Genomic DNA, 13904 nt, shown 5'->3' with positions numbered 1-13904 from the left:
ACACCAGAGTGCAGCACACAGCTCTGCCTGGGACTGGAATCAGAAGAGATGCTAGGGTTCCCATTCTGTCAGTCCTGAGATATTGAATACTTACACTAAAGATCATCATGCAATGAAATTCTGGAAAATCACTGATCCCTGCATAGGTTAAAATAATCTTTGGATTAAAAAAAAACAACAACCAAACAAAAACAATAAAAAACCAAACCAAACCAAACTGAAAAGCAAGGTTGGTTCCCTCATAACTGAATATACAATCAGAATACATTTAGCTACTGCATCTCCTTAGAGAAATATCTCTTCCTCTAGGAGCTCCTATAGCCTGGGATTTAGACTTCCTTCTGAGAAATCGGAGCTATGGGCGCAAACTCTTTCAGACTCAATTACCTTTAATGCCAAAACCAGGCATCAGCACTTCTGCCTGTCTTTTCAGAAGGTGACTTGGGCTCACTAGGCTTTCTCTTAAGGGCTCAAATTGTCAGAATGAATGAACGGAGAAGCCAAAAGTCAAGCCTGGAGTCAGGCACATAATTCCCAGAGTCACAGGGCATGTGACCCCTGGAACAGGCAGATGTTGGGGCAGGGTGATCAGGAAGAAAGGAGGAGGAAAGCTACTTAGTCCGAGTATCAGACCCCCAAGTTAGACCTTCTTTTTATTACATGTAGCTGCTGCAATTTTCTTAACAATGGCTGTTTTAGGAAAAATGGTCACAGACCTAAGGGGCTTTTAAAATGGAACCCCTTAGCTGTAATTCAGTTGATTTTCACCAAGGCAATGGTGATAGAACTAGCATTCCGAAGAGACTCTTTACACATCAAAGGGGATTCATTTCCAGATAATCTTTAGGATGCTGTACTTGCTTTTTCAGTCTCAGCACAGCCAATCAAAACTGCAGAGTAATGCATCTCTCCTCAGATCAGAATTTAATAAAGTAGTGTCAGAAAAATTGTTGAGCTTTGGATACACTGAACAGAACTGACAACCTGAAAGTGTTACTGTGAAGACCCATGCCTGAGGTTTATTTCTGAAAGGTAATATAAAAAAAGGCAAAATGCTTCTGAGCTGGGGTTTCTGGCCGAATACCCCTCAAAGGTCATTGGTGGTGGTCATGATAGGGGATGACTGTTAGGTAACTTTTAAGACTGCATTTTGTTCTTTTCTTTTCCTTTTTTTTTGTTTTTGGTAATGATGCTTCCAATTCTGAATCAGCAGTTTAACTTTTTGCTTTGCAAGAAAGATCTTGTATTATTTTTCCATCTTAAGCATACGTTATGTCAAAAGAGCCCAGCTGCAGCTGACATCTGAATCAGCATTGCTTCTCCAAACCAGTGCATTCATACAGAGCAGCACATACAGGCTCATGGGTAACCTGCAACCCAGAATGAAGTCGGGAATCCTGGCTGCAGGAGACAACTTGAGTGATGATATGGCCAGGTGCCAGCTCGTCAAGGGAAATCTTTTTGGCATGTTTGTAACAGTGTATTTCTCACTAGAATCTGTTCATGCTAAACATTAAACTTGTCACAAGTAGCAGCTTTGCAGTTGTGTAGAGGTAGTGCGCTTTCTAAGGAGAAACTTTTCTCTGTTTTGTAAAGTTGAATCTAAAGTCTCAGTAATCTACAGAAATCTAAAGGAGATGATCTGCGTTCTGTCCAGAACTCACGCACATAATCACTTTTGTGTAAAATTTCCTGTCTTCCAGAGTGGTGAAGAGGACAGCCATATGAAGTCAAGTCTCTGTTCTGGAAACTTCTCTACCATCACAGCAGCTCCTGGAACTTGTGAAGAAACATGACTGCAAAGATTGCACTCCGATATTACCTTGATAGCTCTTCCTGGCTCTGCAGACTCCCATGCTTGTTTCATGGCTTTGATCTCATCTGCTCTCTGGGTGTCCTTCTTCACTTCCAGAATGTCGGCCTCTCTCTGTTCACTAACTAGACGTAGAGTCCAGTATGGTTTGTTTGAAGCAGCTTGCTGAAAGTGAAGTATCATAAACATAATGTTTGGTATACATCTACTACCACTATTTAGGATAAAGTTATGTTTCTGTATCCTGGTAATTTTCCTGACTAATATACACTATACACTGATAGGCTTTGACATGCGTTACTACACAGCGGCTACCAAAGGAAAGGAAAATTACCTTGCAATGTCTAGAAGGTCTTTGAGGAATTTTGTTTATGTGCTTCCCCTCACTCCCATACAGCATGCTCCACACTCACAGTCCTTCTCAACAGTCTGAACAAGTGTTTTGTAGAAATTATTGTCTTACCTTCCTGTCAAGGTTTTTTCTCTTTCCTTCCCTCCTTTCCTTCCCTTCCTTCCACAAGCTTTTTTACTAGAAGTCGTCTTCTATTTAACTAGGCCTTTTGGGTAGAAATACATCTGGCTGTGTCTTATGAGCCATCTGATTCTTTCCAATCACTTCCTAAATTCTCTAAACCACCTCAAGGTATGGCTTCTTCAGAACCGTAGGGTACAAGTAGTGCCTCAAGTGTAGGAGGCTATTCTGCTGTCTGACTGATGAATGAGATATTGTGCTGCGTATATTTATGGAAACTGTACCATCTGCGGAAGCTTTAAGCCCAAGTTTTAGAAGTAGAGAAAGGAGTTCAGCTTTCATTTGAGACTATAGGTAGAAAGATTCTTTATCTGCTAGCAGTTCCATCTTGAAACTTGCATCTGTTTTAGTGTCAGACCAAAGAACTCCCAAGACCTATCATCCCAGCACCTCTAGCATACCCCCATCATTGGAGCTGAAGGCAGAAATTTGACAGCCTGAAGCTGCATTGCATTTCTGTGGCCAACAATCTCAACTGCAGCCACTCCACTGCTTCAAAGGAAGGGTTAAGGCACTATTCCGGAACTCCCTCTGTGTGGACGTGAATCATAGGGAAGTTTGCTGTGCAGCAGGTTTAGTCAACACAACAATTCAGTAGACATTTCTTCATGAAAATCTCTATGGAGATGCCCTCCCCTTGAACTACCTGCCATGAGGCAGCAAAATTCCCAGTAAAAGCAATACCATTAAAGGAGGAGCTGTCAGTTTCTTCTTTGCCTTCCATTAATCCGTTTGCAATCCATAGTCAATTATTCCTTTTAAGGCATACAGGCTGGCAGTAGCCTTTCGGTCAATCACTGTACACTCAGTTTATCCCACCACAATGAGAAGAATTTTCAAGTAGGCAAGCAGGTACTAATTTTTCTGCCATTGTATGTCTGAAAGCTAATGACAACTGTGACATAAAAGACAGGAACTGACTATAGCGGAAAGACCTATTTCATCTCCCTGGGAACACATGAAAATCATTACAAGGAGGGACTAATGGGACATGAATATGGCGAATCCATGGAATTTAATAAACCTCCAGCAGAGACAGAAACTAGACCAACAAAAGGATCAACCAGTAGTTGTTTTACACATAAACAAAGAAATGATGACATTACTTCTCTAAATGCAGGACGCATATCTGTTACATGTGTAATTCAATCTCTCTCAGGTGTAAAGCTAAAAAAGGTGGCAAAGCAGGGCATAGAGAAACACAAGGGATACACTAGAAGTGCTAGTAATACTGATCTACAGACCTGAGAATATCTCAGTACGATGATGGCACATGCAACGAATCCAGTTTCTTGGATTTGTTCTCACCTGAGATTCAGGTCGATATGCAAGAGATGAAAGTGATCCTTTTTCTTTGTGGGACTTCTCTTTTTCTGTCTTCTCAGATGCTTTTGGTTTTTTGGTTCGTTTAGGAATACTTGCAGACTTTTGTCCTTCAAAATAATTAACCATTAAGGGAAAGCTGTGCTCTTCATGCTTTTCCCCATGTACTATTCAGATGTAGTTATGATGCATGATGAATTACAGGATACCGTTGTCATCCATAAATATATTTCCCCATATAATATCCAGGGTGGAATAACAGCACAAAACAGCCATGCAGAAAGACAAAGAAAAGTCAGTTAATTATTCGACACATTCAAGTGCTACGCTAGCATTCAGTGTTCAATTAAGAAAGAATGTGGGGACAAAACAACTTTTAAAAATGGATTTACAAGCTGGATGCATTGTGACAGCCTTATCTGTCCTAAATAGCACTTTACACAGGGCTTAACTGTGAGTTTGCCATGGTCCCTGCACATCAGTCACTGCATTGTTGCCTTGTGTATAGGTCAGTCCAAAGACTGCAATGCACAGAATCACAGCGTGACTGTGATTTCTCCTATTTCTCCTACATAGTCTCATACAGTCTCTGTCAGTCTTATACACCAGGCAGGTGAGAAGCTCCAAGTAGGTCAAGTCAATGTTCTCACTGTTTCATATCCTTGTAAGCCTGAAAGTGTGAAGAGCGGAAGGGAACATACACCCCACCAAAAATGCAAAGAAGTTAAGGCAAAGGAACATATCTGAGATTTGATGCATATTTAAGAAACTCAAAATTATCATTCTCAGAACTATCAGAGAACATGTTGGATTCATTATTTTCTCAGTACATGTGTATGCTATCTGTATGCTATATGTTTGAATTTGTTACACTTATTCTGCACTGTCGTAGCTGGTGGGAGCTGTTAAGACGACTTTTTGTATGTCATATTCTTGTTAAAACAAACAAACAAACAGATAAAGAAAGCCTGAAATAGCATATTGCTGTAATAGCATAAGGAACATGTCAATTGAAACAACTTAGAACGGACCCACAACACTATGAGAAAGACTAAAAATCTGAGTCTGAAATTTCCATTTCCCTCCACCTTCATACTGCCTGAAACATTAAAACAAATGCTGAAAACCAAGATTTAGTCAATAAAATAAATCAGGGGATTTCTCTTAGAAAAAAAAAAAAGAGGAGCTGTTTTACAATCTGACAATAATAACAAGGTAGCTTTCACTTAATGCTATGCTTTTCTACTCTCTTTCTGCTGAGGACAAATCACTGTGCTGCATGTTTTGATCCAAAGTTCACGACGATATTGCACTGGCTTTAATGAGCTCTGGATCAGATCTGCAATGTCATAGCTAAGGTTATATGAATATATAAAATTCTAAATAATAAATATATAGAAACATATTTATAATACACATATAACTTACACATACAAATATATATTATATGATATATATGTGTATTAGATCATACACTATACGTGTTTATGTATAAATTGTATTATTCTTACCTCCTCATGCTACTTAAATAATGTATAATGGTACCAAAGTGCTAAGCTTAAATTGATTCAATGTTACCAAAGCATTTACTAAAGAATGAAAGCAAAAATTAAAGCCGTCTCCACAAATATTGAAGATACTAAACAAACTCCAGAGGAAATGCAAATGTAAAATAAATAGTGATTACATTATTTGAAGTTATAATATCATTACATAAATGGCTTTCCATTTAATTTCACATTATCATAACGTATTGGCACCATAAATCAGGCTGGTGTACATGCATTATTCAATGAATTATTAATTTTAAAGATAAATTATTTCTTGTTTATACAAACACTCAAGAGACATTCAGTGTCATTAGCTAAATGATATCAGACAAAGACTTTCTATGTCAGGGGATACCACAAGCTTTGTCTGGCTTCTATAAACATTTTACGACTTTGAATTTTAACATTTTGACACTCTGGACTTATTGGATACACTGAGACATTAGTAAATACTAAACAAGCTTATGAAATGACAGGGCTAAAATGAGGTATCCCACTTTAACTCCTGATATAAAGGTTTAGGGCAGGATTCAGTTGAGCTCTCTTAGCTAATGGTACTTAGCTGCATGGTCCAGGTTCCCCCAGGCCTCCTGCTTTCCCCAGCAGAGCAGGCTGTCTTCCCGGTTTTGGGATCATCCTCCAGATATTCCTGAAGGGGGCACTGGCTGCAGTTTGGCACTACAGCATGCAGCCCACTCTAACTCTAAGGGAGATGTGAGTAGTTCCTGTGGGCTTTTCCAAGGACAAAGCCACGCAACTGCTTTGATTGGGATGCGATCAGAAGAAAGGCAGGGAGATGATATAGAACGTAAAGGGCCATTCCAGCTCACAGGTTATGCATCAATCATCACAAACTCTCAGTGGCTGTTATTGTACATGTATGGCACTAAGTAAAGCTTGGGCATCACACCAATTGGCAGTGATGATAAACATCTGATAGCAACTCTTAAAATTAGCTTCTCTACCACTTTTCAATTATTTACTCAGAGACTCATTTAGTCTAATGCCAGAAGGGACCATAGTGATAATCCAGTCTGATTTCCTGTCTATGACAAGCTAAATAATTACACTAAATAATTCCTATCTGAAATTCATAATTTCAGATTGAGATACAACAGTTCTCCTTTTTAGGCAAGATAAACAGCTACTCCTGATTTATGAAATTCAAATTCCAGAGAATGTTTCTTATTCATAGGTAAAATACAGAGGAGTCTTTTGAAGTTTTCTTTGAGAAGATATCATGCCCCCATTATCTGAAACAGACTTTGATCATTTAGTGGGATTACCTAGTAATTGGTAGAAATGACTGTTACTTGCCCCATGAGAGACTTTCAGATTTGGTTAGGAAATGACCAAGAAGTTCAGATACTGTTTTTCCTGTCTCTGATTGGACCCTCAGAAGGATTCTTGACAGATAACAACATCAAAAATCTTTCCAAAGTTGGGCTCATCCAGACACTAATGTTGCAGTAAAAATACACCAGGACAGAAGCAAAGCAACAATATGGCTGCAGTAGTAGGGTGGGGTTAGAGCATGGCTTAGAGGTCTACAGGTCTTTAAACTCTATCACCATCATGTATCCTCAGTGACCTATTTTTTCATTGAACACCAGGCAAGTAATTAATCGCTACAGACAGGCAAGGTGGGAAAGAGATAAAGAGAGGGAGAACTGAACATCCTCTCAAACATCTCATGAAATCCTGTCCTTGGCATGAGCCAGCAAGTTCTCCTGCTGGAATAGAAAACCTGTGGGAGAAACTTTCCCAGCTGTGGAGAAAAAAAGGAGTATTCCAAACAATACTGCCTCTCCTGCCTTTTCAAACTTACTTCTACTGCCCGGGTTGGGCGTTCATCTCCCCCTGCTCTCCCAGTTGGATAGACAGCCTTCTCTCATCAACAGCTAACACTCTTGAGTTAACTTAAGGCAATAAATAAAATACATAGAATCATAGAATCATAGAATTGCTGAGGTTGGAAGGGACCTTTAAGATCATCGAGTCCAACCTTTAACCTACCCTGACAAAAGCCACTTCTAAACCATGTCCCTAAGTGCCCCATCTACCCTTTTTTTAAACACCTCCAGGGATGGCGAATCCACCACCTCCCTGGGCAGCCTATTCCAATGTTTAATAACCCTTTCAGTGAAAAAATGTTTCCTAATATCCAATCTAAACCTCCCCTGACATAACTTGAACCCGTTTCCTCTCGTCCTATCGCTTGTCACCAGGGAGAAGAGGTCAGCCCCCATCTCTCTACAACCTCCTTTCAGGTAGTTGTAGAGGGTGATAAGGTCTCCCCTCAGCCTCCCCTTCTCCAAGCTAAACAATCCCAGCTCCCTCAGTCGTTCTTCATAAGGTTTGTCCTCCAGACCCCTAACCAGCTTTGTAGCCCTTCTCTGGACACGCTCCAACACCTCAATGTCCCTCTTGTAGCGAGTCAGCAGTCAGCATTCAGTGCACACTGATGATTCCACTCTGGGTTGTGACAGTTGCGCAATAAAACTTCTGATCACAAGAAAAGTAAAGCCAGCGAACCCAAAAAGGCAATAGCTGAAAATCATACATACAAAATGAATCTTAAAATAATTTTGTTTGCATAGTCAAGCAACTTAAAATGGTATTAGGAGTTGCAAGATTTTTCCCCTTTTACACAAGAATTACAATCCAGACATTTTTACTATTTTTCCATTGAAATGTTGCCCCATTAACAGCTCCCAATGGAAGGAAAAAAAAAAAAGAAAAAAAAAAGAGAGAAAAGAATGAAGACTGTATAAATAATACACTATCTGGCACTTTCTAATTTCTGTGTACTTGGGTTTTCCTGGTTAATGCCTTTTTAATGTCCTGTTTGTGCAATGTGGTCTCTAATAAAACATTTAATGATATTTCATATATAATAAATATGACTAAATATTGGTCATGAAATAACATTTGCTAACACCGTTCTTTTTACAAGTACTTCCAAACTGCAATAGTAAGGATTCTAAAGAAAGTAAAGAGTAACAAACATCAACAAATACAAAATACAAAATTATCATAGCATCGTTATGCCAGAGAACTTACTGTCTTCAAAAATGTTCCTAATAAATTTTTATAGTATCAGGTAATATCTATATTATAATATTATAGGTCTTCATTTACAGGGAGACTAGTCTGAAAGACTTTAGTAAACGCTAATACAAAGCTGAAATATGCTTTTGCCATGGTAAATTAGCTTTAATACAAAACTAACTCCAGATGGCACTGTTGTCTTACATGAAAAAGTGATACCCAAAATGGTGAAAATTTGCTGCAGGAATTTTCCACCTGGCTCACTGCAGCTTTCTTAAAAATCACAATGTGAGGGGATGCCTTTTTGGTTACACACCAACATTGCTGTTACATGAATTGTGTGTTTGAGAACTGGTACCGGCAGCTTTAAATGGTAAAGTTCAGTTTTCAAGTTGCTTTAAGACTAGTTCACAATAAGAAAAAGATTCGCTGTGCTTTCCGAAACACTTACTTATCGTAAGCACTCTAGATAAATATTTCTGTTAATAGGGGTACATAAAATAAATGCTAAGTAGTAAATACAGTAAGTGTTGGAGTTTATGATATATGTTGTTTTTAAACTCTGTTGGTGGCACGGACAATCTGTTGCTATCCTTGTATAAACAGAAACGCCTGTTTAATATGAACTGTGAAATGGATTTGGGTTGCTTTGAAAGGCAGGAATTATGAGAGAACACAGAAATCACAACATTTGAAAAGAATCCTAAGAGAAAAGCGCTCATTATCACTGACGGTTGTTTGAGACTGACTGGAAATGAGCCACAGCATCGGTTAACACGGAGAAAGGAAGCTATGAACTGGAATACTGCTACCTTGAACTAAACAGGAGAATGCTCATGACATTGACAATCTTCAGTAATAACAGCTGAGAACTAGTGAAGAAACTTAGAGCTCAAGTGACCTCCTTTGACCTGCAGTTTTACAGGCCATGGTGATGGCTGTATGAAAGGACACACATCACTAGCACGCCTGGTGCGCTAAGTGTAAGCTGTTACTATGTAGCCCACTCAGAAGAATAAGCCAATGTAATCGGATGTCTATTGTAATAAGCTGTCTGTCATTAAAGGAAAAATGAGGAGAACAAATGGAGTCATCTAGGAAGAAAAGATAATTTTGTGAAGAACACAACGAGCTAAAGGCAGGCGAAATAACCATAAAAATTCTGTCTTTGTATAGGCCTGTAAGGCTATGTGACGAAGATCCTCAAATAGTACTAAAACTGACTAGGGACTATAGTAAACCAAAAAGATTTATCTTTGTAAAGTTCTGGAACGCTAGCTGAAAAAAAACTGCAAAAAACTCAAATGTTGCACTCAATAACAAGAAAAGAAATAATATATGTCAGCAATTACTGCTGACGAATATAACTTCAGTCCAGGGTAATGGAAATTAACCAACGACAAGACATTAAAAAGAAATATGTAACCACAGTAATAAGTGAGAAATACCACTAATAAATAAAGATCAAGTCTTCCTAAGAAAATGTGAGGGTATTATCAAGTGTATATATATAAGGAAGGATAATGAAAATAATTTCTCCTTATCTCATATTTTAAAAATTGAGTTATAGAATTTTAATATTAATGAGGCAGGGAATGTATTGAGTGGTGGAATTGCAGTGGAATTTTAGGTTCTGAAGGAATGTAGGGGTGAGAGCACAGGGGAGTCAGCTACTGGGACCTGGGAAGTCCTAGTCAGCTGCATGTGTGTGTGTGCATGTGCGATGGTCTGCACCAGCAGCTGGAGTAGGGCTGCAGCCTCAGCAGCTCATATGGGATGCAAGGGCCAGCTAGGTGTCTAAACCCAGCTGCTGGAAGGATCCACCTTGTGCGTATATATACACACATGTATATAGTCTCACCAGCAGACTTCCATTCTGTCCAGCCAGCAAGGGGAGCAGGATGAGGCCATTGGTGCTGTCTGTGTTTGTGTGTGTGCTCTGAGTGTCCGTCTGTGATTTGTGTGGCTGGCAATGTATATATGTATATACGTAGTGAGAATGCGTGTTCTGTGTGAGTGTGCCTGCTGGGACTACATCTGCAGCCTTGCTACTGGTTGGACCTGGGAGGTGGAGTGGCAGCAGCTTCGCCTCTCTTGGGCTGTAGGACCCAACATGATAAATTTTCCTTTAACATATTTAAGATCTAAATCATTCTGTGTCAGCCCCAGTAGTAAAAGGAGAAGCAAATATGAGACATTTATCTAATTTCTAAGATACTGACTAGTTTTCTATCTGCTGTTAATATGTGTTGGGTTCTTTTCTGTCCTATAACAAGAAATGCTGAGAGAATATGGAAAAAAAAAGAAAAGTTTCTGAAATTTCTCTGTCCTCTTCCAGGCTTGAATGCACAGCCTGTCCTTGGGAACTTTCCTAGTCTCGCCTCCCGCCTAAGTTCTTCTCCCAGCAGTACAGAAGTAATACATATCCCAAAACAGGCCTTTTTTTCCCCTCCTGTCAGTGCACATTCTTCTAGTTTCAATAGAAACTTCTAAGTGTGGATGTACTTTGTCAGGGCATTCTGCCTTTATATTACACTTCATCCGTCTCTCTGACTGTAGAAGCAGTCATACTTCTACAACTGTTCCACATCCCTACCTAAACTTGAGCCCTAATAAGCTCAGATGAGTTTTGCAGAGTATTCTCTGCTTTCTTTATAATTTGTGAACTGAAGGCACAGAATCATGCAATTAAACTTCATTTCTATGAATCATGGAACAAAGAGCTTCATTGCTTAATTATTTCACTCAAGCAGTGAATAAAAGAAAAAGTATCATATGGTCTTGGCTTGTAGCAATATAAGATATTTTTTAAATCAGTAACATGATGCATTTGACTAAATACGTACTTAGATTGAACCAACCTTTGATTTCGTTTTTCTCCATTTCTTTCAGTGACTGAATGAACAGAGACTGACTCTCAGTAAGTGGCCAACTATTATATAGCACCAATGCTTGTATGACATACTTGTGAGACTGTGAAAGAAAATACAATATGTTAACATGCTGAAGACATAACAATTATAGTAAGCATTCAAAACTCTTGTAGGTGAGTAAGCTGCCAGCTACTGAACTCAACAAATAAACCACATAATTAATTTACAAGCTTGCACATTACAGTGTTCACAAGAAGCTTAAAAAATTAGTGTTAATTCCACAGATTTTATTTTAATTCCTGTGAAATTAAACAATTACTTATGTGTTTATCAAGTGAAACTAAACTGGACTATACAATAAGGAGCTACATTCCTTTAAGATTTCCATGTAACTTTCCTATATATGCCACGTGCTAAAACAAAGACTGTTGTCTTTGATTTTAAGACCTACTACAGGGCTTTGAGCCCTTACCCTAGCACTCACTAACGTCTTAATTTGAGGTAGCGGTGAAAGGGTCAATGGGTTATTTTAAACATTATCTACACTTTTTGTTTTCCAAATTCCAAAGCCAGTTCTGAGTCAAAGGAACAACACTGGAATTTATTTCTCAGTATACTTTTTTTTTTTCTTTGAGTATTTTGTTGCAATTGAACTCAATTATCAGGAAAAAATCACAGTAGTGAAACACTTAGAGACAGAGAACCAAGAACTGCTTTAGAAAACAAACGTTATTTTTGTAAGACTAATAACACCATGTGAAGTCAAGAAAAATCCACATTTTTGACATCCCTCTCTGAGAAACTCAGCTCAAGTAGTAGCTAGAGTGCATGTGTTACTAAAGCTTTCAGCTGACTGGCAATAGGTGTTTCTCTATTAAAACTATTAAAGACGGCCTTCTCTTACATCCTATTTTAAAGAAAACTCATACTGAAGCATAAGAAGTTTAACTTTATTACTTGTAGCTTTCTGCCCTTAGTTGAAAGTTATACTGTACTTGAATTTGACTGAGCAAGTGAAGAACAGTTAAAGATTGAACAGATCACCTTGATTTGAAAGCAAAAATGGCCTTTTGTTATTTGGCTATTCACGTGGTCTCATTCAGAAGCTACCAACAATCTTAATTTTGGATGCCTTGTTCTTGCCTCAGGATATCAGATCTCCACATGTACCAAAAGAATTATCAATACCCCTTCATTATTTGAGTTTGTTTTTTTTTTTTTTAAATCCCAATGATTTGGAATCTCTTACTTGTTGTGGACTTACATCATTATTTTGAAAGTTTTCCAAGAGTGAAGATTCATCTTCTAATATAGGTGGATCTTCTCGTACACGTCCTGGCTTGATAGAAGTTTTGGTGTCCTTTGAAGATGAAACATGACCTTTTTTTTTGGATCCTCCAGTTTCTGATTCCTTCTTTGTACTACTTTGAATAATCTGAGATTTGCTTGCTGCAAGATGATGAAAAATGTCAGTGTTAATTTCCAGAAATTCTATCAATTATTGGTATGAGGTAACAGGTGCCTCCAGAAACTATAAGAAAGAAGAATTACCATAGTCAATTTTCTCATGCTGTATTATGCTCACAAGGTTCCAATTAAAATCGTGCTTATTCCAAATACTATCCCGATTTCATTCTGCATGCAAATCACAAATTTCTTCAAAGTAAATAATGAGAAATTTGAAAGACTGTATATATAACCGTTGTTACTGTTCATAAAGCATAAAATTCCCCCCATTTCTTTCTTGCACTAACCACCACAGCACCATGCTATATATTGCATAACACAGATAGCCTTGCACTCTGTATGATGGGGTCCCTGTGTAACCTAATTTATTAAATTGTGCGCACCTGTGGAAGGGGAAGAGAGGTGCATTGGCCACAGTTCTGTCAACTCCTACCCTTACAGAAGTCTCTTATGTCGACCTGACGCAAGGTTCATAGCTGACTGAAGTTTAGAAAAAGCCATTCTTGAAAGGAGCTATAGAACTGTTTGTGATCTATCATTTGTAAAGTTTTATCATTGTCTCCTAAGGAAGGAGTTAATGTGGAAAAATTGTGAAACCAGGAATGTGCTAAAGAAGGGCGGTAACAGAAATATTAATCCAGAAAATGTAAATCTGTGCTCATTTCTAGTGCTACTGAAATCTATGACAGTATCTTGCCTGAATGTCTACAGAGAAAAGAAAGAGAATACTAAACGGGAATATCTCATAGAAAATGGAATAAGGGCTAAAATAACACCTCTGGAAAGCAGCTTCACCTGTGTAACACTAACAATAGCTGGACCACCAACTCGAAAGAGGTATCTTTTTGACTTCTCTGAGGACAGAAGGCTTTCCTTTTCCCAACGTTTATTGTAGAAGCAAAGGATGATTCTGTATCATTGCAACACCTCAAAATAAAACGTACAGAGTTTCACATGTGTTGACAAAACATCTATTGAAGTTCACAGGAGTTGACAGGACTATTAGAACAGATTCAGCAAAATTTACTGGTGGTGTGTCAATGCCAAATAAAAGTTTAGTGTGCCACTAAAAACTCAGAGAGAGCCAGGAAATATTGTTTCTTGTGGAAGTCAAATGCCATGGATCACTTGCTATCGCATCTCTCCTCTGCCTAAGGCAGTGCTTCCTTTTCCTAAGAAAATCAGTAGAAGTCGGGAAATGAAAACAAGACCTTGCAGAGATGCTTTCTTCAAGATGCCTGGGCTTTAGGAGCTGTGCACTGCCCTCCGGAAGAGCCTACCTCTACCTATCAAGG

At 38.5% G+C, this 13904-nt stretch overlaps 1 protein-coding gene across 1 annotated transcript in view; it reads right to left on the bottom strand.

The window, feature by feature from the left end:
* Positions 1-13904, bottom strand: part of ADGB (androglobin) — a 117316-nt gene that overhangs the window by 6402 nt on the left and 97010 nt on the right. The window contains exons 28-31 of the mRNA XM_054197305.1: positions 12407-12591; positions 11131-11242; positions 3654-3835; positions 1823-1978 (exon numbers count right to left, since the gene is read on the bottom strand). Coding sequence (XP_054053280.1) covers positions 1823-1978; positions 3654-3835; positions 11131-11242; positions 12407-12591 — 635 coding nt within the window. The remainder of the gene's footprint in view (positions 1-1822; positions 1979-3653; positions 3836-11130; positions 11243-12406; positions 12592-13904) is intronic.

The sequence above is a fragment of the Rissa tridactyla genome, chromosome 3 (assembly GCF_028500815.1).
Source record: "Rissa tridactyla isolate bRisTri1 chromosome 3, bRisTri1.patW.cur.20221130, whole genome shotgun sequence".
Classification (NCBI taxonomy): Eukaryota; Metazoa; Chordata; class Aves; order Charadriiformes; family Laridae; genus Rissa; species Rissa tridactyla.
The sequence above is the reverse complement of the archived record's forward strand: the minus strand, read 5'-3'. Positions and strand labels throughout refer to the sequence as shown.